This window comes from Mustela erminea, chromosome 8, assembly GCF_009829155.1.
Source record: "Mustela erminea isolate mMusErm1 chromosome 8, mMusErm1.Pri, whole genome shotgun sequence".
NCBI lineage: Eukaryota > Metazoa > Chordata > Mammalia > Carnivora > Mustelidae > Mustela > Mustela erminea.
In genome coordinates this window covers 28,193,416-28,220,092 of record NC_045621.1, presented here as the reverse complement: position 1 = coordinate 28,220,092, position 26,677 = coordinate 28,193,416, and the positions used below count along the sequence as shown (strand labels likewise).

At 54.8% G+C, this 26,677-nt stretch overlaps 1 protein-coding gene across 1 annotated transcript; it reads right to left on the bottom strand.

Annotated features, from left to right (window-relative positions):
* Positions 1 to 70: 70 nt before the first annotated feature.
* VIL1 (villin 1) lies at positions 71 to 26,457 on the bottom strand. Its single transcript, XM_032354809.1, has 20 exons — positions 26,351 to 26,457; positions 20,594 to 20,679; positions 20,198 to 20,272; positions 19,160 to 19,356; positions 17,756 to 17,864; positions 17,473 to 17,583; positions 15,868 to 16,070; positions 15,662 to 15,740; positions 15,391 to 15,489; positions 14,569 to 14,722; positions 13,922 to 14,022; positions 13,697 to 13,834; positions 12,935 to 13,093; positions 11,837 to 12,016; positions 11,190 to 11,335; positions 10,126 to 10,270; positions 9,474 to 9,662; positions 7,100 to 7,168; positions 5,893 to 6,033; positions 71 to 2,143 (listed from the first exon to the last, which is right to left on the bottom strand). The coding sequence occupies exons 2-20, from the start codon at positions 20,666 to 20,668 to the stop codon at positions 2,030 to 2,032; spliced, it is 2,484 nt and encodes an 827-aa protein (XP_032210700.1). The 5' UTR covers positions 20,669 to 20,679; positions 26,351 to 26,457; the 3' UTR covers positions 71 to 2,029.
* Between the last annotated feature and the right edge of the window lie 220 nt (positions 26,458 to 26,677).

The window sequence follows — 26,677 nt, the reverse complement described above, 5'->3', positions numbered from 1 at the left end:
TATTACTCTTCGTTGTCCTCTGAAATGACTGTAGTGGATGCTCTTAGTCATCCAGACTTCCTTTTTTTTTTCTCTTTGCTTTAATTGGCAGCACCCCCCCCACCCCACACCCCCATAGGTGGAGTTTTAAATCAGGGAAACAGAGCTAGATCTCCCAAGTACATTTGGATCTTGTATATATCTGGAGATTTTTAGAAAAAACAACCTGGTACCACGGGCAAGTCCCGTTGAGTATCCCCCACGAAACAGGCGTGTCCTTTTCCTTCTCCCCATCTTGCTTTGCCACTGAGAAATGCTCTCAAGTAGTACAAAAGCTAATGGGTTTCTGCCATCTGATGTCTTTTGAATGCAGTACTTCAAAATCCTAATTTTGTCTCTGTTGGTATGTCTTATTAACATCTGGAAAACATACAGATTTTATTGGAAAACTATAGTTTGGTAGGCCTTGAGAGTTTTGTGACCATTCTTTTGCTGTTGTCACTGCGCTCACTGACTCCTTTACGGCATGCTTGATTACTGGACTTCCGGCCGTCTCTTCCGTTGTAGCATATTTATACACAGTAAGTTTTTCTTTCCATGTGTGCTATATGTCTGAGGTTTTTGAAGTTTTTAATAAAAGTGTGCCAGTATAAGTATAAAGCAGTTGATTTTAGTAACATTGAACTTTTCTTAAAGTACATTAAGAGGTTCAAAGTATAGGCATGTTCACTGGTGAAACAGTAGAGGGGATGCAGGTCTGGATCAAGACCCAGGTTCAGAAGGTCAGATGCCAAAACAAGAGCAATCCACTGACCTGGCCGGTTTCAAGAACAGAGGCCATACAGGGAGTGAGACTACGCAGCTCCTGTCCCCAGGTTTCCCTCCCTCTCGGACCTTGTCCTTCCATCCCAGTTCCTCTGGCCTGTTGTCAGTGTTGTTTACTTACGCTATAGAGAGGAAGACAGAAGGAAGGGTCCTACACTTTGCCTAATTGAGCCACTACCAGATTTGCTGGCAGCTTTGGCCACATCATTTGTGAGGTGATTTTCTTTCTTTGTGTTCAGAGTGACTTGATTCTGATTCTTTATGTTGTTCGTATGGAGCGGCACTTTATCTGTGTTTTAGCAGAACTGTTCCTCTGTATCCTTTACGGTTTTTCCTTGTTTTTGTTTTCCTTTTTAAATTATGCATAGAGTTTTCTGTGTGTGTGAAATTAAAGCCTTTATTAACCTTGTGTTGGTTTGACTGTTATTTCTGGAAAGGACTTATCCTTGCAGACACTGAACCACCGTGTGTTGAGGTTGTGCATTCACTTTCTGCTGGCTTTCTGACTCGGACTTCCATGCGGCACCATTCCACCCTCAGGGAGATGGAGGGGCAAAACGACAAATGGCCCTTCGGGGAGCGTGGCAGAGGTTCTGGATCATGGCTTGTAAACTCGGCATCGGCCTTAGCTAAGCTCTTTGCCGTATTAGTACCAGACCGGGGGTGAACTGACCTCCATTCTGGACCCAGTGGGTGTGCTGCTCTCGCTGGGGACCGGTTAGTGTTGTGAAACTTCCAAACAGGGCCCTTTCCCAGGCCATTCAGCTCTTGCAAAGGAGTGCCCTTTAACTTCTCGTCTAAGTCAGTGAGGAGAGCAAGTGAGAAAGAAAAGCCCTTACTTGGGGAAAGATGTGCAACCACAAAATGCTTCCTTCCACTCTCATGGCTAAACATCAGTTACAGGAGGGAAACCTAGGGAGGATTCCTCAGAATTAGGATGTCCAGTGGAGTGTTCGCTCTCCTCTAAGAAGGGAGGCTCTAGAACAGGATGGTCAAGAGTGACATTACCACGCCAGAGTCGAAACAGTGCGACCGACCGCCTGTTTAAGAGCTGAAATTGGAACGACAGTCTCTTTATGGAGGTACCACTCTGGAAGAGTAGAGAGGTTGCTCACAGGTAAAATTTCACTGCAAAATTAGTATAGGACTAATATACCAGTCATGAAAACAACAAAACTGCAAGCAAGGTAGGGAAGTGCTCGCCAACCACAACCGCTCCCACTTCTCAAAACAGGCCTTTTTCTTTCTTGAGGTTTTGTTGCTTCCATCGAGGGAGGGCAGAGAAGGCAGTGGGTGTCATCCCAAAGGCCTTGGTGAAATCCTCGATGGACAGGTGTGCCTAGAAGAAGAGAGGAACCAGAGAACAACAGTCACATTCCCCACTTCAGGGTTCACAGGCGAGTCCTGTAGGTGTGGCAGAGCAATCACCTGAAGGACAGGGCAGGTAATGTCGGGAGACCCGGGGAAGAGACGGGGAGAAGCCAGGTTAGGTATGCTGAGGTCCAAGAAGTGTGATCCCTGAATGTGGAACATGATCAGCATGAAATAGACTGAGCTCCAAGAGCACCCTAGCTCTGCAAAGGGAATTGGGACATTTGGCTTCACTTGGCTAGGGAATTCGCTAGCTTTGAGAACGTCTTAGTTTTCCTCTCTTTGAGAAAAATCTTAAAAGGCCAGTGTTTGCTTCTCTGTAATGCTTTTACGGGGATGAAAACAGTATGACTCATGAAAGGGTACTGGAAACAAGGTATCTTGTTCATCTGTCTTTACTCAGTAAACAGTGACCCTAAGCGAGAGGATCCTTCTTCCTAAATTTAAGTCTGGCCCAGAGGGTAAGCTGATGAGCCAGGAAGGGAATCTGCCCAGGTCTGAATGTTGGAGACCCAGTTGCTGACACCACAGGAAGGACACCCAGCTCTGCTAGTGAGAACCATGACCCTTGGGAGGGGCTGGCCCTCCTGGGCCCTGCCTTGCTGGGGATCTCGGGAGCAGGCTGGCCACCCCAGCACCCACCCAGCACCACGGGCCCGGCAAACAGCAGCCTAGCTAGGTGCAGATACAGCTATGGCACTTGGAAAAAACCCTGGCCATTCTGAGCAGAAAACAAAATATTTGGGTGACTTCTACCAGCTTCTTCCATCCTATGAATGATACAGAAACTTGGCTAGCACAATTCTACCTTTTTACTCTTGACTTAGAGATCAGGACTGGAAGACAGCTTTCTAAGCCAGGAGTCTGTATATTTCTCCATTAGATGAGGGGAGTGCCTGACATGACCTTAGCCCCCCAACAGGTGATACTGCTTCAGGCAAGCCAGGTATCCTCAAGGCACACTCAACGTGAGAACCGCAAACTGAAACTGCACCCAAGACCATCTCCTGGGCCTTCATCTCTGCTCCCCAGGCACCAAGAAGCTGGTTAGAACGGTGGGTTTCTTTTCAATGCAAGCCCCCACTCCCGCCACCCCAGGACAGTGTTTGTTCCAGTCCTGCAGAGAGCCCGTAACTGAACAGCTCAGACAACCTCTGTAGGTGGACTTCAAGCTCGGTCTTTAGGTTTGCCTCCCCTCCCCCAATTCTGTCCTCAAGTCCACTGAGAGCCCTGCCCACTGCCCCAGGCAGAGAGAAAAAGAGGAAGGGGGAGGGGCTTGGGCACCAGTGGGTGGGGAAGAGCTGACTGCCCTAAACCAGTTTGTAGCAGAGCCTGGGCCCAGGTCCCTCACAGCTGAAGCCGAGGGCTGTCTCTGGCCCCCGCCAGGCTGGCTCCATAGCTTGGCGGAGACTTCTGGACTCTGACCCGAAAGGTGGATAGCAGGAACTGCCCATCCCAGTGGACTTGTATCTTTCCTCTTGTCCTGCTCTTGGACTCTGTGGTCCTGCCAGCTGATTACTGGCCTCACCCATACCCACATCCGCCTGTCTGTGGTTTACTCCACTGGTACTCAAACACCCAGATTATCCTCTTGCTACTGCCCGCAACCAGACCCAGCACCCCACCGTTTCCTGTCGCTGGCTCCCCTTAGAGGTCTGAAGACCCCTCCAACTCTCTCCACTTAACATTGACCGACAGCTCTCCCAAAAGAACGTACTGGGGCGCCTGGGTGACGCCGTCGGTTCAGCATCCGACTCTTGGTTCTGGCTGAGGTCATGATCTCAGGGTCTGGAGATCAAGCCCCACTCCTTGGGCTTTGCTCTAGAAGAGTCTCTCGGGATTCCCTTCCCTTACCCTCTGCCCCTCCCCACCCTTGCACCTATGCTTGCTTGCTCTCTTTCTCTCTCTCAAATAATGAATCTCTTAAAAAAAAAAAATCAGCAACAGACTACTGACTTTTTAAAAAGGATCTTAGATTTTGTAGACTGTCTACCATGATGGGGTTGTCTCAATTCTGTTGGTCCCGGTCAGAATTCACCATCCGTTCAGCCTCCTCTCAGTCACCTGGTTCAATGACACTGGCTGCACCGCCTTTTAGAAACACATCATGCCACGTGATATGATGGGAGCAGCAGGACTCTGAGGACCGGGCTCAGGCTCTGCCTCGGCTGCCCCATAGCTATGTCAGTCACATCAGGCCAGTCACTTGCCCTCCCTCCAGTTTTCCCAGGCGGTCATTAACAGCTTACATTTACGGAGCACTTTCCACGTACGAGGTGCGGGGCAAACAATATTCACAGCATCACTGTTACAAAAAGTATGTAGGGATCATCCCCACATTCCGGCGAGGACACAGATGGGTCCATCTGGGAGAGAATGCGTGAACATGGCCGCCAAGGTGAAGGGCAGGACACAGATGCTCTGGGAACAATACACCTAAACATATACGGAGCCCAAACCCATAACAGACTTGTTGGACAAATCGGGCATCTCTCTCCTACAGATTCCTTAATTCATTAGCAAGATTTCTTTATGGTTTATCATACCCAGAGAGCACATTGTCTCTCCATCCCCCCGTGAAGCTAGATTTGTCACCCATTTTGGATTTTCCTATAGTGGGAGTGAATATTGGAAATGGGTGTTTAACAAGCTCTCTTCTTGCCACATTCTCTCTGCATGAGGGACACACGTGGGTCTGCAGCCGCAGCCACCGGGAGGACTGCGCGCTGGCGGGTCTCTGCCCCGGCAGGTCTCTGAGTAGCCTGGGCACCAAATATGCCTCACCCCGGATGTCCCCGCGTACCTCAAATGGCATGGCTACCACCAAACTCACGGTCGTTCCCCTCTAAGCTCAGTCTGACCCCGGATCTCTTTATCTCCAAAAATGATGCCCTTACCTCCTCCCCCACCCACACACCCTTCATCCAGTGTCATTGACTTGACCTCCTAAAATTCCTCTAAACCATCCCCTTTCCTCTACTCCCCCAGATACCACCTACCTATTCTAGATTACTTAAAAATAAAAACTTTATTATTTTTTTGTTAAGTTTTTTAAAACTTTTTAAAAGTACTCTCAGCACCCTACATGGGGCTCGAACTGACAACCCCACGATCAAGAGTCACACGTCCTACCAACGGAGCCAGCCTGGGGCCCCTATTGTGGCCTTTTAAAGGCATAAACCAACTGCTGCTCCTGCCGCACCCCTGCTTCGACCATAACGGCTCCTGTCCACTTTCAGGACAGACACCTCGTTCCCTAACGGGGTGTAGCAGACCCTGCTCCACTAGGCCCCCGGCCCTCAGCCTGCTGCTCTCTGGCTCCGCACACCACAGCCACGCTGGCCTCTGTGCTCATTCCCTGCCTCCGGGCTCCACCCATACTGCCCCCTTCTCCGGGAATAATCCATTTTGCCTGAATAGTTCCTGGTCACCTTTCAGAAGGAAACCTCTGACTGAGTCAGCTTCCTTCTAGAAAAACCCTTCACCACACCTGTACTTCACCCTTGTGGCACTTACCATCACTGAAATGAAATCATAGTGTAATCGGGGTCCTTTGAACCCACTGTCCCCACTGAGAAGTCCCCTCACGGGAAGGAGGGGACCAGATGTGTTCTGTTTCCCAGCACATCCCCAGCACCTACTCACCTAACCAACGTCAGTGTTGTCCAGCCCACGGCCTGCCAGCTCTCTCCACCCTCCCCCTAGAGGCCCACCTACCTCCTTCCTGCTGGGGTCCACCCCCTCGGGGAGCTCCTCCACAGGCTTGTTCACCAACTGCTCCAGGGGAAAGATGGGTAGAGGCCCAGAAACGAGGTTGCTGTTCACATCGAATGTGTCCAGCTTAGAGCTGGTGATCTCCTAGGGAAGAAAAGGAAACCACTGGTTCGTTCTGCGGGTTTGGGGCTCCCTCCCAGGCTGCCTTTTTTCTCCAGAATCAGCACTGATTCTAGGGCATCTCCTTCGAGAAGCCTTCCCTACCTGCCCCCACCTGCCCATACACACACTCCTCAGAGCACAACACCTGCTTGACCTGTGAGCTACAATTTGGTGGTTTGTATCCAACCAGAGCCAGTGGGTCCGAGATGATTATTTTTTTCTATGACTTATGAACTTCTCTCCATGGCTTCCCACAGATGTTCAAGGTCCACCTTGGACGTTTATGACCCTCTTTCTCTTATCTGTTATGACACTGTCATCAGTAAATTCCTCCAGCCTTGCCCTTTCTGTCCATGCTTTCCTGCCTGCACCATCGGCCCAGTGAAAAGGGTTTATGGGCCACACAGGGTGCTCAGCCTGTGGGTGGGGCCCAGGAAGCAGCCTTATCGGCTGATGACCCCACGTGCTTGTGAAACTGTGTTCAGGACACATTTCTACAGAGTCTGCTTGGGGCTCCCTCCCCTGCAAGCCTGTGAACTTCCCAAAGGAAAGGTTTTGCTTTCAGAGCCCCATAACCCTGCACCCATGGGCTCAGTGCTGTTCTGGTCACTAATTGAGAGACCACAGTTTGCCCCTGGAGAAAGGACCCCAGGGGTGACCACAGCAGACAAATCATTCTTTCTCGAAGTGGACGAACTGTGTCAAATCCCTTAGCTCTTCGTTTAAAACAGGCATATTCCCGGGCTCAGCCTGATTCCACGCAACAGAACTGGGGGGACTGAGCGGGACTTAGGGATCCGCGTTTTAACCGGTTGTCCCCACCTGGCTCCCATCACCCGGACACAGGCTTTCTTATGCATGCTCAGACTAGCACACAGAGCAGAAGAAACAGCTGGAGGCCTTGAAGTTCAACAGGGAGAAGCACTTCTCTGAGCCGGTGGGGGTGGGGGGACCCCGTGGAAAGGGAAGCCCAGGGCCCAGTTGTCTTTTCTGGAACTTTCTCAGCTCCCACAGGGTTGTGTCAGTTAGCCGCCTGCCCCGTACTCACCACAGTGATCTCACCCCAGTCCCCGGAGTTTCCAAGCTCCGCCTTCAAGTCCTCATAGGATTTGGTGTTCTGCACGGAAACCCAATTACAAGTTAGACCCGGCTCTCAGCAGAGGGCATGGCAGAATTTTCTTCCTTTCAGGGGGTTGAAAGAAGGTTGGCCTCAGGCCTGGGGGTGGGAAGGGGCGGAGGGGGGCTCAGGAGGGGACTGGGGCAGGGACCCTGAAAAAGGAGGCTGAATGGTGAGGGTGGGGACCCATGGGGGTGAGAGTCAGGAAGACCCTGCTCCGCCGCACGCAAGGACGGAGTCTGCCTTCAGAGGCACGTGCAGCCTGGAGACGCTGCCTCCGCCGAAGAGGCTCTGGGGAACACAGGGGCGGCCTGGGGAACGGGGGGCTCCTCCCAGAGCCTGGAGGAGTCCCTGCTGCAGAGGGCTGAAGGGAGTTGGAGGAACCCTGGTTCCATGAGGAACCGCATGTCCCTATATGTCCAGGGCCTCCCCAAGCATGGCGCTCGGCCAGCGAGGGAAACCAGCAGAGACTGGAGGGGAGGGAAGGGTGGCCAGAACTTGGGCCCAGGGACCCTTACAGGAATTTAAGAAGCTCTGGCAGTTAGATTAGCAGCCTGGAGACTAAGCTCTAATTTCCTCAAATCATCCATTAGGCACTTTCGTGCACCCAAAGCCACCTTTGGCCTTCCTCCTTCCTGCAAAAAACTCGCACGGGCTGCCGCCTTGACGACCTGCCCTCTGCTTCTGTCCGGGGCCAGTTCAGGAGAACCGTGTGGAAGTCTCACTCACTGTCCCTCAGGTAAGGTCCACATGTATGGCCCACTTTGCTTAGAAGCAGGTGCCAGGGAGACACTCGTCTGTCCTTTAGAACTGACGTGCGTCATCCCCCTCTGCCTTGAGGATCCACCAACACTGTCCCGAAGAAGTTTCTACAACGATGGAAATGTTTTTTCTCTGACCTGGGGCCACTAGCCCATAGGGAACAATGATGTACTTAGCTTGGGGCTTGTGAGAAATTGAATCTTTAATTTTAGCTTTATTTATTCAAATATTTTATTTATTTATCTATTTATTTAAATATTTTATTTATTTATTTGAGAGAGAGACAGGGAGAGAGGGCATGAGCGAGGAGAAGGTCAGAAGGAGAAGCAGACTCCCCGTGGAGCTGGGAGCCTGATGTGGGACTTGATTCTGGGACTCCGGGATCATGACCTGAGCTGAAGGCAGTTGTCCAACCGAGCCACCCAGGCGTCCCAAAAGATTTTATTTATTTATTTGGCAGAGAGACGGCGAGAGAAGGAGCATAAGCAGGAGGAGTGGGAGAAGGAGAAGCGGGCTCCCTGCCGAGCAGGGAGCCTGATGCAGGGCTCTATCCCAGGACACTGGGATCATGACCTGAGCCAAAGGCAGATGCTTAACAACTGAGCCATCCAGGTGCCCCATTTTGTTTAACTCTAGTTAATTTAAGTTCAAGTGGTCAGTACAGCTCTTAGCAAGAATATCTATCAGCTTTGAGCTACATCCAGTGCTCCGGAAAGGCACAGTCATGAGCCTGGGTTTTTGATAGACTTTTTTTTTTTTAATAAATTTTTATAAAATAAGTATTTATTTATTTATTTATTTGGATATTTATTTATTTTATAAAATAAATATTTAATTATTTGGCAGAGAGAGAGGAATCACAAGTAGGCGGAGAGGCAGGCAGAGATTGAGAAAAAGAAGCAGGCTCCCTGCTGAGCAGAGATCCCGATGTGGGGCTCTCAATCCCGGGACCCTGGGATCATGACTGAGACCCAAGGCAGAGGCTTTAACTCCCTCAGCTGCCCAGGCACCCACGAGCCCGGTTTGTTTTTTTGCTTTTTTTTTTGTTTTTTTTAAAGGATTATGAAGTTTGATTTACAACTTTTATTTAAGTTTGGTACATTTTTTTTAAGGTTTTATTTATTTATTTGTCAGAGAGAGAAAGAGAGAGCACAGGCAGGCAGAGTGGCAGCAGAGGCAGAGGGAGAAGCAGGCTCCCTGCCGAGTAAGGACCCTGATGTGGGACTCGATCCCAGGACGCTGGGATCATGACCTGAGCCGAAGGCAGCCGCTTAACCAACTGAGCCACCCAGGCGTCCCGAGCCTGGGTTTTTGATCGACTTCCTTCCCTCTTCCCTCACCAGAGGGCTTCATGGACTTAACACAGTCTGCCTTTTTATTTGAGGCCCCCTCAGACCCTTTTAAAAAATCTATCACTGGTCGTCTATCACAACGAATAGAAGAGCCCGGAAGTCTGCCCTGCCCTTGGGGTGTGCCGTGAGCAGCCTCCTGGAGAAGATCCTGCTGGGCTAGAAGGATTTGGGGTTGGGGAGTAGCCACTCACATTCCACTTGAAGGGATCCCACGCCAGGAACCAGCCTGTGAAGGTGGGGGGTTCATGTCCCTGCTTCACCACAATGATGGGGGTCTCGGGGTCACGGCCGCTGGGATGGGTCTTGAGGTACTCCTGGGCCGTGATGGCTGCGGCTTTCTTCTCCTCCTCGTTGGCATGCTTCCCAATCCAGAAGAAGACCTGTGGGGAATCCAGAGTTCCGTCAGGCCTTCCCCTGCTCCCTGGCCCACCACGCTCCACCTCGTTTCCGCCAGGCTCCAGTGACCGACAATGAAGCTTAGTGACCTTGGGCAGACCCCATCTGGCCTTGACTTTGCGTCTGGGACATGAAGAAGTTGGACAGATGCCCTCTACTTGGAGACGCTACCAGTGCGGGACTCCTGACCTCTCTAGAGCCTCAGACCCTTAAAAACATGCTTCTGCCACGGGAAAGAAACGGGGCTTTGCGAAAATACGCTGCACATAAAGCCAATGACAATTCCTCTCTACCTGCCTCCTTCTTCCTTAGGCTCTTGTTGTCCAGGATACTACTCCCAGGACGAATGAGGGAGCCAAGAGAAGGCTTACCTGTCCATAAAGTCACTATTTCTTGGCCCTGGGACTTGAGCTGGTGGGAAGGGAGGGCCCCAGGCCTCGACTGTACCTGGTCCCAGACATCGAGCAGGAACACATCCTCCTCTTCCAAGTCATCCTGATTGAAGTCAGGGATTTCCGTGGCCAGGAAGCGCCCAGTCTGGTTGGAACATTCAAAGAGCCGGGGGGTGATGGCAAGAGTCTCCTCCTTCAGCCTGCAGGATGCAGAGAAAATTGTGGCAGCAGGAGGAAGGTGTCGAGAGGAAGAACGGAGGACACAGAACTCCGACGCGGAAGGCCCAGCTTCTAGGAAAATGCTCTTTTTTCTGATCACGCGAAAAAGCGGCCCCCTCCTCACACGGGAGTCCGACAGCGCTCTGAGGGAGAAATCCCACTGCCTTTCCAGGAGGTGCGTTCCCGGGGCTTTCTGCAGGACTGTTGGGAAGTCCTGCTATCTTCCTTCTAGGCCTCCTCCCGCCACTGCCGGAATGACCTTTTGCCTCTGGGTGGGGGAATAGTGGACCCTGCGTATTCTTTAGAAAAACCCCTGCAAAGAGTGTTTCCGGCTGGGGCTTCACAGCATCCAGGTCCTGTGTCAGGACTAAAGAGTGGGGTTCTGGCAGAGTTCTGCAAGGGCAAGCCCTGACCTTCTCTTTGAGTTGCTTCCTAGCTGGTGAACACTACTTGCCAAGAAACTACACTGTCCCCCAGGCATGCTAGCACAGACACAGTCCCTGGGCTCAAAGGGTCTGAGGGCCCAATGGGTTGTCCCTTCTTCCTTCATCTTGTAGCCCTGGGGACCTGATACACAGAGTCTTCAGTCCATGCCCACTGCAGGCTCTGGGCCAAGGCATGGAGGTGCTGGGAGGCTCCCCAGCCTCAGAGGGCAAGCTGGTGGGGCGCCTGGTGGTGGCTCAGTGGGTTAAAGCCTCTGCCTTTGGCTCAGGTCATGATCCCAGGGTCCTGGGATCAAGCCCCGCATGGGGCTCTCTGCTCAGCGGGGAGCCTGCTTCCCTTCCCCTCTCTCTGCCTGCCTCTCTGCCTGTTTGTGATCTCTGTCTGTCAAATAAATAAATAAAATCTTTAAAAATAAATAAAAAGGGCAAGCTGGAAGCAGAGACACCCCATAGTTACCTCTTGGTGCTGGCGTAGGGAGCCTTTCCACCCAGGGCTACCCAGAAGCTGGCCGGCTCCTGCCCCTCCACCACCACTTGCTTCTCTGTTCTGGAGATGTTGTCCGAAACCATCTTAGCCATCTCGCGCTCATCCCCGCTACAGCCCTGGGGAAAGGGGGTCAGCTGTGTTGGGGGAGACCATCTCTATGGCCACAGCTAACCCCCGCTTCCACCATGTTTACTGGCCAGAACTCTTGGGTCCAAGAGGGCCCCTCCCGCCCGGAACAGGACCCCAAGCACACCCTTCCTCTGTCCTTGACACTCCATAGCACGGCAGAGGGGACAGGAGTCTGCACTCTCCTTTCAGGGCAAGAGAAGACATCCAAGCAGCTGAGATCCAAGGACAGGAAGTGACAGGTATGGGGATAATGGAGAGGGCCCCAGACACAAAGACAGACCAGCACTGGGACAGACGGGGGTAGCTGAGACAAACAGAATGAGAGAGACTGAACCAGGCATAGAGGCAGTGAATGTGAGGGGGGATGGAGACTGGCTCAGGGCAGCTGGGAAATGAGCCAGAAGGACCTACAGGCCAGGGGCTCCCCTGAGGACTGGGGACCCCTAAGACCCACTTGGCTATGGGAGGCCCCCAGGCCCTGCACGCACCTTCCCGCACCACAGGTAGCAGCAGGACTGGGTCTTAAGGATGAAGACGTCGTTGGAGTTGAGGGAGCTGGCCCGGGGTTGGATCTCAAAGGCCTTGGTGTTGTTGGCGCTGGTTCCCTGCACCTGGAACAGCCGGGTGGAGGGCACTGGCTCCAGCTGGTTGGCCCTCGAGGTGCCTCCCTGCAGAGAGAGCGGTGGGAGCAACTTAGTACAGACCATGGAAGATTCTGGAGAGAGGCACGGAGAACAGAGTGGAGGAGAGGCTGGGTGGGGTGTGGTTGCACCCAGATCCTCTGCTGCATCATCCCCAGACTAGCCTTTCCAAATGGTCACGGCACTCCCCTGCTCAGACACCTTCAGTGGCTCCCCATTGCTTATAGGCTAGAATCAGCTCAACACTGCCCTCCCAGACTCACTCTGCTCTCTCCAGACCCTCCTGTTTAGCTCAGCCGGGCTTCTCCCTGATCTGTGTCATGGATCCCCTCCTCTGGGCCCTCATTTTACCTCTGCCAAGCACCTCAACTCTGACCCTCATGTCCAGAGCCCCTCCAAACCCCACCTCGGGCTCAGGCTCCAACTCCCTGCCTGCCCCAGATTATTGTATTTCCACTCCTCATTGAACCACATGGTGCCTCTGGCTGTCCTCCACTCTCCCAACAAGACTGGCAACAGGAACACAGGCCTTCCCCAGCCCCAGCACCTTGCAGACAGCTGCAGGCTCCTGGGCACTCGAGAAACAGCTGATTTCTTAAATGAGCGCCAATGTCTGCTCCATTGCGTTGGAAGGCACCGATGCCCTTGGGACACTCACTGTGGTGTCTTTGTCATGCGGAGGACTGGGTGTGGGTGGAGGGGGGTGTAGACAGAAACCGGACTTGCCCACGCTGGGCATTCCTGTTGCATACTGGTTCCTATGGTGTGGTGGTTTCTACTGCCAGTTCCACATGGGGGACGGGGCCTCACACAGTCCTGCCCGTGGAGGATGCGCTTCACCCCTGGACACCCCCCGCCCCCAACCCAGGCCTCCTTCCCCATCTCCTGATGCCCACCGCGCCGCAATTGTGGGTCCTCCCAAGTGCCACGGGCCAGCAGCCACACCTGGTAGACCACCATTCGTCCCTTGAAGATAGCCAAGAGGTGCGGTGGCTCCTTGCCCATCGGGACCCGGATCTGGACAGGTTCGTTGTTGTACTTCTGGTCCAGGATGACGGCTTGATAAGCAGACGCTGCTATTTCATCCTGGCTGGCCTGGCTACCCTGGGGACAAGCACGATGGAAGCTGGGGAGACGCAGTCAGCCCTAGTCCTGAGCCCGTCCCTGGCTGCAGCTACAACTCCATCCCTGATTCTCATCTGGCCCTAAACCCAACTGTCTGCCCCACCAAAGAGCGCCCTGGACATAGCCCACCCAACATGACCCAGACCCGTTTGATCCCAGCCCCACACCTAATCCTTTCCCAGCCCCCCACCAACCTTAGCTCACCTGCTACCCAGCCCTTAACCCCAGACCTCCTCCCCTTCTTAATCGGGGGAACACCAAGGCTACCATACCACTCCCTCCAGCACCCTAGCATCTCCCTGTGCACTCACATCTGGACCCAGAAACCCATGGTGCTTTGAGCAGAGGAAGGGAATTTCTGGAAGCCGTGGAAATCAGAAGGGAGACTCCAAGAACTCAGAGAAGGGGCAAGGGTTGTGAATGGGGGTACCCTGTGCCCATGGGATCTCATAGCCAAAGCACTCCCAAGATGGGAAAAGGGGTGAGCTCCCCATCACTGGAGGTATTCAACTCAAAGGTGACGGCCGTTTGGAGTGGGAGCCGAGCTGGCCCTGGTCCGGACAGGGGAGGGTAGGACCTAACCTGCCAAATGTAGAGCAGGTAGTGCTTCTTCTCGCCGATCAGGTAGGTGTAGAGGAGCAGGTAGCAGTCACCCCCGTAGAAGTGTCCTAGCCACTTGGAATCCACCGGCACCAGCTCTAGATCCTCAATGCGCCACATCTGGGGCCATTGCCAGGCCAGTCAGAGGGCAGGGACGGGTTCTGCCAACCTCACCCCCCCAGCCCCGGCCTCCTGCCCTCTCCATACCTCCACCTCTCCACTCCCGTCGTCCACCATCTTCTGCTGGGCAGCCACCTGAGGCTGCACGTGCATGGATGTGGCATCAAACTTCACCTGCTCCACTTTGGCTGGAGTGGGGGGGCATCAGGACACCAGCTGTCAGCAGCTGAGGTCCCCAGGGTCCTCACAACAGCCCTGAATGATGGCTACAATTCTTAGATCCATTTCACAGATGGGGAAGCCAAGGCTAGAGAGATAGGGGGTCTTCCCAAGGTCACAGAGCTAGAGAGTGGCAGTTACAATGCAAACCCCCGTCTCCCACCCCTGAGACTCAGGCTTCACCATGGCCTCCCTGAGGAGCCAGGAGAGAAACAGCCCTTTTATCTTCCTCCAGGGGCTTGAGCTTGCCTCCAGCAAATATTGTCTGGTGAGACACCGAGACGCTGTCTGGTTTCCAGGGAGACAACTCCATTCCAAAGGACAGACAGGTGCTTCTCAGCTCCCTTTTTGGGACAGCTGAGTTTACCCGTGTTCCCTCATGTCCCCACTCTATCGGGGGAGCCCAGAGCCAGGGGTGGTGGGGCAGAGCATGGAAGGGGTATGTCTGGGAAGCAGGCGAGGAGGCAGGTGCAGACACCCTCTGAGCCCCACTCCTGCCTTGGGCCGGTCCTCACCCACGGAGCCCAGGGTGTGGGTTTTGCCCAGGCCTGAAGTCTGGTTTGGCAGAGTCCACTTCTGGAAGAGCTGCTGAAAGACAGCCGACTCAGCCCCGTCATTCTGCACCTCCACCTGCGTGCTGGGCGGGTACTGCTTCGCTTTGATGAAGTTCTGGGAGGGAAAAGGGCTGGCTGGGGCTGTGTCCCTCTCTTAACCCCCACAGGCCCCCCAAAGCAAGCCACAGCCTAGCTCAAACCCAACCAGACCCAACCACAAACCTAGCTCCGGTTCCCAAGCCCAAATTGAACCTTGCCCCAGTCCCAGTGCTGACCCCAAAGCTAAACCCTGTTCTGGTCCCAACACGAAAGCCCCAAAGAGATCCCAAACTTGACCCTACCTCAATTCTAACCCCAATCCCCAGCTGCCATCTCCAACCTTGAGCCCAACCCCCATTCTAACGCTGAGCCCAAGCCAGCTAGGGTTACTGCGTCTAGCCCTAATAATGACCCCAAACTCTGACTTGGACCCAGCCCCCTGGCCAGCCCAGTCCCCTCTTGAAGGAAGGCCAGCCACCGTTTCTCCCTCCTTTCTCTGAACCAAATTGAGGTGGGAGCTCATATCCTGAGAGGGGGGCCCCCGGGTTGCCTGGATCCTTTCCCCCCATCCGCGGCATACAGAGAACCCTCAAGACAGCTATGGAACTGACCCTTAGCATCCCAGCTGGGTCAGGCCCAGGGCTTTCCAAGGCCTCTGCCTGGTGCTACACCCAGTCTGACCCCACTTGCCACTCCCTGCTGCGTCTGCTTCTGTCCCTTCCCCTCCCGGACCCCCATGCCCACCAAGGCTTGGTTCATGGCTCCCGTCCGCTCCTGGGCGTTGGCATTCCTCCCCTTCCACACGTAGATCTTCAGTCCCCCCTGGTCCAGAATGTAACAGTCCTGGTGGGGCGAGAGAGACGCCGCGTGGGAGCCCGAGCCTGCGGGCGGTGTCCAACCCCAGAGCTGCTGGGGCCAAAGTGTCTCCGGCCGCCGGCCATGATCCTGCTGGGGGGATTCCAGGCAGGGTGCAGGGGGATGGGAGCTGGGGCTGGGGGTCTCCACATTCTCTCACCTCGTGACTGAGCAGGTCCTGGGTGAGTGGCCTTGTGGCGACTTCTCTAACCACCAGCTTTCCCTCTGAGTCCGACACGCTGCAGGACAAAGGCACAGCCTTTGGTTGTGGGTTGGGGGTTGGGGTTGGGGGTGCGGGGGTCCCACAGCCCAGCCCCCAGAAGGATGCCCCGTGGCCACGAAGAGCCCAGCTGGGCACACACTCACTGGTACAACTTGAGGGCGGCCTTGACCGCGGGCTCCACCAAGTCGTCGGGCACCGCGGCCTTCAGGGACCCCCGCTGGCCCAGCACATGGTTCATGATCTCCATCAGCTTCGGGGACTCCATCTCATTCTCCCCATCCACCACGCCCACGTAAGTCCGCCCACCCCGCTCCTGGTCTCGGATCTCCTTGGCCAAGGTCATGCCCTGCAGGGAGGGTCCAGTGACCCGTGAAGGCCCCAGTTGGGGTAGGGGGTGAGGCAGGCGGGAGGGGCTGTGACTGTCCCCCCTCAGCCGCGCCTGCAGAACCCAGCCCCGACTCCAGCACCCTGGGGACGAGGCATCTGTCCTGCCTGCACTCCCGTGAGGTCATCAAGTGAACCCTATTGGGGAAAGCAGGTTTCTTGTTGGCAGGAGGTTGTTTGGGGTGTACTTGCTGGGCCTTCCATTTTGACATTGAAATTTGTGATTTTACTTCACAGCTGGGGACAAAAGCGGAAGCCTGGATCTCTTTGCCCCAGCATGAGCTTGCATGTGCACGGGCACACACACATGTGCATCTACACGGCCTCAAGTGTGCTCACACGCAGGTGCACACATGCACACACACTCACACCCTGGCTCCCCCTTCTCAGTCCGATGGCCTCTTCAGTCCCCAGCATTTCAGTCCCCAGCCCTTGTCCCGGGGCTTCCTCCTATTTCTGTCCCAGCGAAGCTCTTTGCTCTCTTCTCATTTTCCCAACTTCCATGATAACCCGTTTTAAGATGCCCCAAACTGAACTTGAACCCGTCTGCCCCCGCCCCCACCCACCCCAATCTGTGTCTCCTTTCCCATTTCGGGAAATGGGACTGCGTCCCCTCCACGGGACTCAAGCACAAGGCCTCTCCCTCCTCGGCCCCACAGGCCACACAGGTAAGGCCAGCGGATCCCCGCTTACTGTCCCAGGGGCCCTGCCACCTCTCCCATCCTCATCTTCACACAGGTGGCTGCCGGCTCCCTGACTGCCTGCAGCCCCTCCATACCCCTACTTCCCCTCAGAAGTCAGGACAACCTTCAGAGCTCCTGGGCACCAGGAACAGACCCCAGCCCTCTCCTACGGCCTCCTGGCCACAGAACATGCCCCAGGAGCCAGAGCGAGACCTCTCTCTTCTCCCAGCTCCCTGCAATTGCCACCCTGCGCCCTCCCCGCCCCAGCCACTTCTCCCCTGCCTTAGGGCCTTCTCCGCCCCACCCCACCTTCTCCTGAAAGCCTTCCTAGAACCCCCAGTGCCGCACACACACCCCTCACTTCTCAGCTCCTCTCCCCACTCAAGGGCCGGCTGGAGGCCAACACCAGGGCTCAGCCTACCTCATTTACACTTGGTACGGGGCCCACCCCGCAGCAGGGCCGTGTTACACCTCCTGGGTGAGCCAGGGGACCGCATGCGAACCCCCACGGAGACTCAGATCTACCTTTGAACACACTGTCCAGGGCAGTCAGCCGCGAGGGGCCTGGGGTGTGGGGGGGTGGCAGAAGTCTGGTGAGTGTGGCTGGCAGGAGAGGCGCGGGTGCGTGGGACCCCGCAAGGGCAGAGCGCAGCTGGGGAGAGGGCTAGTGCTGGGGCTCACCCGGAGTCTCTCCATGCGGCTGCTCTCCGGCCCATTCCACTGGATGATAATCCTCCCCAGGTCCAGGAGAAAAACATCCCCGCAGTTGAAACTGTTCCAAGACACCTCCACCTGGAGGGCCACAGGACCCCTCCACTCAGATACTTGCCCCAATCCTCGTCTCTTCCCACCCCCACCTCCCATCCCCCCTCCCCCTGCCTACACCCTTCCTTGGCCTGTGCCCTCCGCCCAGGCTGGGAGGGGAGACAGGAGGCCCTGCCCCAGGGCCCTGGGCGATGCCCACCTCTCCAGCCACCACATTCCTCTTGCCCTTGACGTGCAGCAGCCTCCGGACCTCGTAGGAGTTGGTCTTCACCTGCTTCATGCCAGAAGCCACACCCCCCTTCCGGATCCTGAGAAGAGAAGGAGTTGACCCAAGGGAGGGAGTGGCTGGGAGGCGTGAGAGAGCCCAGGTGCTGGGGCTCAAGCAGCTGAGGGCGGGGCCCCAGATTAGGATGAGGGGCACAGGTGCCTACGTTGCCTGCTCTGAGGCTCTCCCTCTCCGGGGCATGAGAGTGCAAGGTCAGTGTTCCGCCTGCCTGTGCGTGCCTTCTTCAGCCTTCTTAAAGTTTGCATCCTAGATGCCTCGCTCCCCATCCTATGTAGTTCCTGCCCCACAAAGAAGGGCAAACGGATTTGTGGAAGGACAGGACAAGACTTGGAGGCTGGTGTGTGTGTGTGTGTGTGCTGCGGACTGAATTTTGTCTCCTCCCAAACTCCTTTGTTGAAGCCTTAAGCCCAGAGTGGTGGTATTCGGGGTTGGGGCCCTTGGGAGGGGGTAGATTTTGATGAAGTTTAGTAGGGGTCCTGAGGGTGGGGTCTCCGTGATGAGGTTAGTGCCTTTATGGGAAGAGACACTGGAGAGTTTGCTCACTATCTTCACCATGGGAGGACACAGCGAGAAGGTGGCCGTCTGCAAGCCAGCAAGGGGGCTCTCACCAGCAACCCAATCACCTGACCACCTTGATCTTGGATCTCCCATCCTCCAGAACTATGAGAACATTAATTTCCTTTGTTTAAACTACTTATTCTGTGGTATTTTGTTAGGGCAGCCCAAGCAGACAAGAGAGCTGCCTGCTCCAGTGCCCGAAGGGGTGGGCTGTTGCTCTAAGTGTGGGAAGAAGAGGAGCAAGACAAAAGGGAGGGGTGGGGACTGTGGCTCAGCAGAGAGCTTCTGGCCTGTCCTACTGGTCAGTAGCCACTTGATCTTGACTGCGTGTTTCCACAGGAAAAGCCCAGAGTCCAGAACTTTAGGCTTTTCAAGAAAAGCTAGCAATCGGAGTGTTTAGTGGAAAGTGCTGCTTTAGGGAATGGAGGAACAAGTCAACTGCCCATGGGCCAGAAGGAAGACTTGCTGCGATGTCCTGGAAGGCCTCCTTTGGCACTGAGCTCTCCAGAATGTTCAAATAGGGGTTGATCTGCAAAAATTCATGGTGCACAGACTTTCACAACAGCCTCTGGGGCAGCTAAAGACACTCAGAGGGATAGACCAGGGACGGGGCAGCAGCAGAAATGGGAGTGGAGAAGCAGAAAGAGCAGAAGTCTCCAAAGGCCCATGGTAGGTCTCCCTCAGAGGCTCCCCGAAGGCCCCAGCTGGTCCCCTCCTGCGCCCTGGCCCCTCCCTGCCCGCAGCGCCGCCCATCCGTACACCAGGCCCTGTTTGAAGTAGCCTCGGAAGGCCTCGCTCTCGCTGCCCTGGACCTCACGGTGCTGGACGGCCCGGCCCTTCAGGAAGTCGTCCATCTGTGTGGTGTAGATGGCAGCTGCCCCTTGCTCATCCTGGGACGAGGACTGACCGATCCAGTAGTGGATGTCATAGGACAAGTTGCTGCCCGTCTTGTGGATCTAGGGAGGAGAGGGCATGCACGGTGTGCCCGAGGCCCTGGGCTCACAGGCCCGCCTGCTCACCGCCTCCCTGCTCTGCCAGGTTTCGCACACACATGGGTCCCAGGGGTGGGGGTGAGCTTGGCAGGCGGGGAAGCCGGCGGGGCTGGTGGTCAGGAATCTGAAGGACCGCCCCCCGCCCCGCCACAGGCTCTCTGAGACCCTCGAGGTCTTGCTCCTCTCATCCTGGAAATAAGTTGGTTTCATGGAGCAGCATTTCCCAAGCTGAGGTGTGTGGAGGGTGGGGGTGAGAGGCCTGTGAGGCGATTTGGGGGGGCGTACAAATGCATAGGAAAGGATTAAGTAGATATTCTAGAGCTACTTTCCTTTTAGTGACCTGGGACCCTGCCTTCCACTCATCAGGATCATGATGGGGAGTTACATTTTTGAATAAGTGGATTTAAATGTGAAAAGTGAGGCAATATAAGGACAAATAGAAATGCCTTCAGTAGTACAGGTTGTAGCAAAAACCCTGAAAGTGAGACGAAGGGGACCGTGGATGTTGGAAATGTGGCAGAGTGACGTCCTACTGGCTCAGACGGTCCCCAGGGCTAGAAATTCAAAGAAGTTCGCCTCTGGTGGGGGCTCAGGGAGCCAAGGGCAGGGAGAGCTGCCTCCATCTCTGACCCTGCAGGGCTACCAAAGGCCGGGGCCCCTTGGCACACCCGGGGAATACTGGCTAGGGGTGAAGCCCAGCCAGCACTCCTCTCCCCCCACCCCCAGCCTCAAATTTCCTCCCTGATGCCACAGAGGCCTTTGCTCTCAGCTCAGCCTCTCCCGTGCCCGCCCCCCCACCACTCACAGCCAGGACTATGTAGCAGTCACCGTCGTAGAAGCTCCCAAAGGTGCTGGAAGGAACAGGCACCATCTTCATGGCCTAGGGAGAGGAAGGAGCTCAGAGGGGCCATCTTGGCACCCCCAGAACCCCCAGTTGCCCTGCTGCCCTTGACCGCAGGGAGAGCTGGGAGAGACAGAGAACCAGCAGGAGGGGGGGCCTGAGGAAGCTGACCCGAGGAATGGATGTGACGGTGAGCGGAGGAAAAGAAGGATGGTAGGTGGAGGTCTGAGAAGAGAGGAAGACAGCCTTGGGGATAGGCACCAGGGGCTTGCACCCCAGGAAGGCAGAGTAACCTCAGGCTCCTCCCTTCCCTCGGTCCACCCCAGCCTGCAGAGCCCCCAGCACCCAGGCAGAGCTCACCTCGATCCTCCATATCTGCACACCCGGGGTGGTGACGTTGAGGGAGCCTTTGACCTGGGCACTCAGTTTGGTCATGGCGGAGGAGCCTAGGGGATGGGGAGCAAGGGCTGAGAAGCTGGAAGGTGCTTCTGGTGCGTCTGGCGCTGCCCTTCCAGCCCAGGCCTGGAGAGCTCCCGACAGCTCCAGCGGGAGGCCAGGGCTCATGGACTTGGGGAGGCGAAGGCTTGGTGCTCCACCCCCTCCCCCAGCTGGCTGAGGGCAGAACATCCAGTCTTCCCCCCAACCACACTCCGATCTTGCCACTCTTTTGCTCAAACCCCTACCTGACTCTCTGTTACCTAACTGATTAAACCCCCACTCTTCAGCCTATCGTTCAAGGCCCTTCTTTAGCCCCAGTTTTTCTAATCCTTTGACTGGGAAAAAAAAATCATGCAGGCTTAAAGAAAAGGAAAGCAAAGAATAAATAAATAAGAGCCAAAAACGGTATTCACCCAAAAGAAAAAGCAGGTGTTCAAACAAAACTTGTATTTGGGATTCATAGCAGCTCTGTTTACAATAACCAAAAGGTAGAAACACCCAAATATCCATCAACAAAAGATGGTGTATATATATATGTATATACATATATATGTATATATGTATGATGGATGCATGATGGATGGATGGACGGATGGGTGGAGATATATATATATATATATATATATATATATATATATATATATATATTCCCACAATGGAATATTATATTGCCGTAAAAGGAACGAAGCGCTAATACAGGCTGCAACACTAATGACCTTTGAGAACATTAGGCTTCGTGAAAGAAGCTGGACACAAAAGGCCATGTGTTGTGTGAGTCCCTTTATATGAACGACCCAGTACAGGCAAATCCATGCCCACAGCGAGTGGATCAGTGGCTGTCAGGGGCTGGAGGGAGGGGCAGAGGAGGGCCTGCTAGTGGGCATAGAGTTTCCATTCAGGATGATGAAAAAATTCTGGAACTAGACAGTGGCGCTGGTTGTAGCATACATCATGAATGTCCTGAATGCCCCTCGACTGTGACCATTAAGGTGGTCAAAATGATGAATCTTATGTGTATTTTACCATGATAGGAAAAAGTGTATGCAGCAGTTTCATGTTCCTTCCTAGCTATCCCCAAACACCCCTCGGTCACTGTTGTGGTGGTGCTCAAGGTCTAGTCCCCACAAAGGCAGAGACCATATTGCTCAGTACTAAACCCCCAGCATCTAACACCATGTGTGTGCTTTGCAGAGTGGGTAAATGGATGGATGGATGATGGATGGATGAATGGATGGATGGATGGGAGGATGCATGATGGATGGATGGATGGATGGGTGGGTGGATGGATGGATGGGAGGATGGATGATGGATGGGTGGATGGATGGATGATGGATGGATGGGTGGGTGGATGGATGGGAGGATGGGTGATGGATGGATGGATGGATGGATGATGGATGGATGGGTGGGTGGATGGATAGGAGGCTGGATGATGGATGGGTGGATGGATGGATGATGGATGGATGGGTGGGTGGATGGATGGGAGGATGGATGATGGATGGATGGAAGGATGGGTGGATGGATGGGAGGATGGATGATGGATGGATGGGTGGATGGATGGATGGATGGATGATGGATGGATGGATGGGTGGGTGGATGGATGGGAGGATGGATGATGGATGGATGGATAGATGGATGGGTGGATGGGTGGATGGGTGGATGGATGGGTGATGGATGGATGGATGGATGGATGGGTGGATGGATAGATGGGAGGATGGATGATGGATGGATGGATGGGTGGATGGATGGATGGATGGATGGATGGATGGATGGGTGGGTGGATGGATAGGAGGCTGGATGATGGATGGGTGGATGGATGGATGATGGATGGATGGGTGGGTGGATGGATGGGAGGATGGATGATGGATGGATGGATGGATGGGTGGATGGATGGGAGGATGGATGATGGATGGATGGGTGGATGGATGGATGGATGGATGATGGATGGATGGGTGGGTGGATGGATGGGAGGATGGATGATGGATGGATGGATGGATGGGTGGATGGATGGGAGGATGGGTGAGGGATGGATGGGAGGATGGATGATGGATGGATGGATGGATGGGTGGATGGGTGGATGGATGGGAGGATGGATGATGGATGGATGGATGGGTGGATGGATGGATAGATGGATGGGTGGATGGGTGGATGGGTGGATGGATGGGTGATGGATGGATGGATGGATGGATGGGTGGATGGATAGATGGGAGGATGGATGATGGATGGATGGATGGGTGGATGGATGGATGGATGGATGGGTGGATGGATGGATGGGTGGATGGATGGATGGATGGATGATGGATGGATGGGTGGTTGACAGAGTGAACTCTCCCTGTGTGAACAAGCCTTCACCCACTTAGCTGAAAGAAACCTTCCTCCCCAAGCTTCTTTTATGGTATCTTTTACAGCTCATTCTGTTTTCACCTGTGGCTCTGTGCCCTGCTACAGGGGCTCGCCAGAATCACCTACAGAGCTTTTAAACAATATCAGTGCTTTGATAACGCTCAGGTCTATCCCCAGGGACTCTGATTTAATTGGGCTGTGTGGGGCCAGGCACGGGTACTTTATTTTCTGCCTTTTGGGAAGCGGGTCATGGGTGTTTTAAAAGCTTCCCAGAGAGGGGTGCCTGGGTGGCTCAGTCGGTTAAGGGTCCAACCTTGGTTGGGCCCAGGTCATGATCTCCCCTATGTTGGGCTCCATGCTCAGTGCAGAGTCTGCTTGAGATTCTCTCTCTCTTTCTCTCTCCCCTTCTCTCCTAACCCTCCCACTTGGTTGGTCTCTCTTTAAAATACACAGTAAAATCTTTAAAACAAAGACTTCCCAGAGACTCTGATATTAACCAGGGTGGAGATCCGCTTGTCCCCTGTTACTCTCATCCCTGGTTTCCTGTCTTTCCCTATTAAGCCGAAGGTCACCCCCATTCCCCCACCAAGCCCACCTCCCAGCCTGCCACAGTCTGTCACAGAGATGCCCTCCAAGAAGACTCCTTGAAGGCTCCTTGGATTGATGACCTACGAATGAAAGGTCATGTGGCCCCAAGGGTCCAGCTTCACGTGCTGACAGCCTAGAACTTCCCTATCTTATCTCTCATGGCACCTTGACTCTGAGTCACCTCTCAGAACAATGACCTGGTCCTTTACTGCTGGGAAACACCCTCTTCTGAGTCCTGAGGGGTGGATGACCTCTCTCCCTGGCATTCTGGAGTTTGGGGCAAGGTCTCCCTGCCCAGCCTCTGATTAGCACCCCCTCTGGCAGCTCAGGGGGCCAGGTCCAGTCACCAGCACTGTGTTTGTTGGAACCCCTGGTGCCTGGGTCCTGTCCAGTGCCCCTATGGGCCATGGCCCCTCTCTGAGGCATTTCTCAACCCACAGAGACCACAGGTTCCCAGGACTCCTGGGCCAGTAGGACCAGTTTGGGTACAAAGGAGAAAAAGGTTTTCTGTGTTACTTCATTTTCCACCTTGGTCTACATCTTCCTTTCTCCGAGACAGACTCTTTGGCACTCCCTGGCTGAATGAACATGAGTCCCAGTTCTTCATCTAGGGATGGGGGGAGGGTCAGGTCAACTAGATGACCTCTAGGGACATGCTCTGATTCTAGGAATGAGCAGCAAGAGGAACTGACAGTAGACAGGAGGAGGCACTTCTTGCCCATCAGATGAGTGGAGATTTGGGGGAGCAGGGACTTGCATAAGCCTCCCTCCCTAGAGGAAAATCAGGATTCGGGACCTCCCACAGCCTGAACTGGAAAGGGGGAGCCTCCACTGGGTTGGGGGGCAAGGGGATCCTGAGGGGGTGCGGCTCTGAGAGGTGAGCTCATACTCCAAAGGTACCGTCCCAGATACTCTCCAACAGCTCCTGCTTTCATCCGTGTTGGTCGGAGCGGATGCCTCTGCACCCCACCCCGGGTGAGCCCTCCCCTGAGAGGCTGTTACTTCTGATCTGGTAGGAGGATTATGGGCTCCTCACTACCCCCATGCCCACAGCATGGCCCCAGGTTTGGGTATGCACTGCCTCGTCCCTCAACCAGAGTTTGCTGGCTGCCCCCTTCCCTTCTGGTCCCCAGTATTCTCTGCCTCCTACTTAAAGAGGGACACCTTTCCTCCCATGCCCCAAAGTCAGTTACCTGTGCAACACCCTGGACCCCTTCCTCTCCTGCCCTTCTGTCCACCTGAATGTTTCTTCAGCCTGCCCCCAACGCGCCCCCTGCTTCTCTCTGCTCACTCGCTGCCTTCTAGTGATGCTGGACTGCTTGCTTGCCTTGGTCCTCCCAGGCTGCTTCTCCCCCTCCGCCTATGTCCTTACCGCTGCTCTTCCCTTATCAAATGCCCTCCCCACCTTTCCTCACATGGCTAAATGCTACATGCTCCTCTAGACTCAGTTTAGTTCTTATTTCTTCCAGGAGACCTTCCCAGAATTTTCAGGCTAGACCAAGGGCCCCTCCCGGGGGCTCCAAGACACCTTGGACCCATGCCTCTCTTGACCCCTTGACCACATGGTGGTGAAAGGTTCTGTTTCTAAGTCTGAGGTCTCCAAGGTCAAGGACCTAAACAGTGTCATCTGTGTAGCTCCCCAGCTCTTAGCACATAGTAGTTGCTCAACAAATGTTCCCAGAGCTTAAAGTCAGATCGGTGGAATGGAAGGGGTGGACCACGCTGGAGCCCTATCGGGAGATAGGGCTCCTGCTCCCCCAGGTCCCATCTTCCCTTGCTTAACTGCCGCCCCATTGTCTTCAGTGTTCCAGCTTCAGAACTGTCGGGGAACTGTCACTGCTCTCAGTCCCCAGTCATGCTCTTATGAGCTAGACACAGATGCGGCAGGCCCTAAAACCCAGGACAGCCTCCTGCTTCCCCAAGCCCAGGACAGTGGGGAGAGAGGACACACCCCAGCATCCCAGCCTGCAGATTCTGTCCCTCGCAGTCCTGGGATGCCTTCACAGGCTTTCTGGGAAGGGGTGGACCAGATGTCCCAGGATTCTGGTCTGGACTTGGCTCCTACCTCCCCCCCCTACCCATCCATTTCGGCCACCATGGCTGGTAAGGCCAGATGGTGGGTCCTGGTGGAGGGAGATGGGACAGAAGCTCATGCCTGAGGGGCCAGGCATGGATCAGGGCCAAAAGGGCCCTGCCAGTCACCAGCCCCCTGCCTCTCTCTGCCTTTGTCCATTCAGTTCCTGACGGCTGTTACTCACAGCCGAGGACCCAAGGGCACCGAGGCCCCCGCAGTGTCACGGGGAATGGCAGCACAAAGAAATAAACGGTTTCAGATAAAGAACCAATGGGCAGAGAAACGGGGTGGGGCAGGGGAAAGGGAGGCAGAGTGAGGTCAGGGTGCTAGTCCTGGTTTGCCCAGGAGTATCCAAATTTTAAACCTCAAAGTCCTGTGTCTCCAGATTATCCCCATTCAGGGCAATAGGGATGGTTGGACACCTGAGGTGAAGCTAGCATCAGGTGCACCTCTGAATGAGCCATTGTCTAGAGTGGAAACTGAAAAATTCTTTCATTGGAGGCCCAGGAAGCCGCAGCGTGCTTCCTGCTCTTTCCAGACGCTCCTGAAAGCCGAGCCGCTCCCTCACCTCTGCTCCAAGGTGCTAAGGAGGCCCTACATTGCCAGGGAGACGCCAGGACCCCTGTCCTGTCGTCTCCCACAGCCTGCTGTCCCAGTGTCCCACAGGGTTGCCTTACCTGTCCAGGGGAGGCAGCTGCCACCTGGGAGGTCTCAGGGAGTTGTGGCAAGCTGGCTGCAGGAGAGCGACCTTTGTCCCCACCACCCCCCCTCCTCTGGGAACTGCCTTCACCATATAAGGGAAGATAGGGCCCCAGAGAGAGAGAGAGAGAGAGAGAGAGAGAGAATGGGTGAGGGGGTGGGGAGGCAGGTGTCCGCCAGGTCCCTGGGAGCTGGTGGAGCCCAGCGACAGCCTGACAGCCAGAGCCAACAGGCCCCACCCTTGGCTGGGCGTGAGCAAGCTTCCAGGAATAGGGTACGTTTCTGCCCAGGGCTCATGGCCTCAC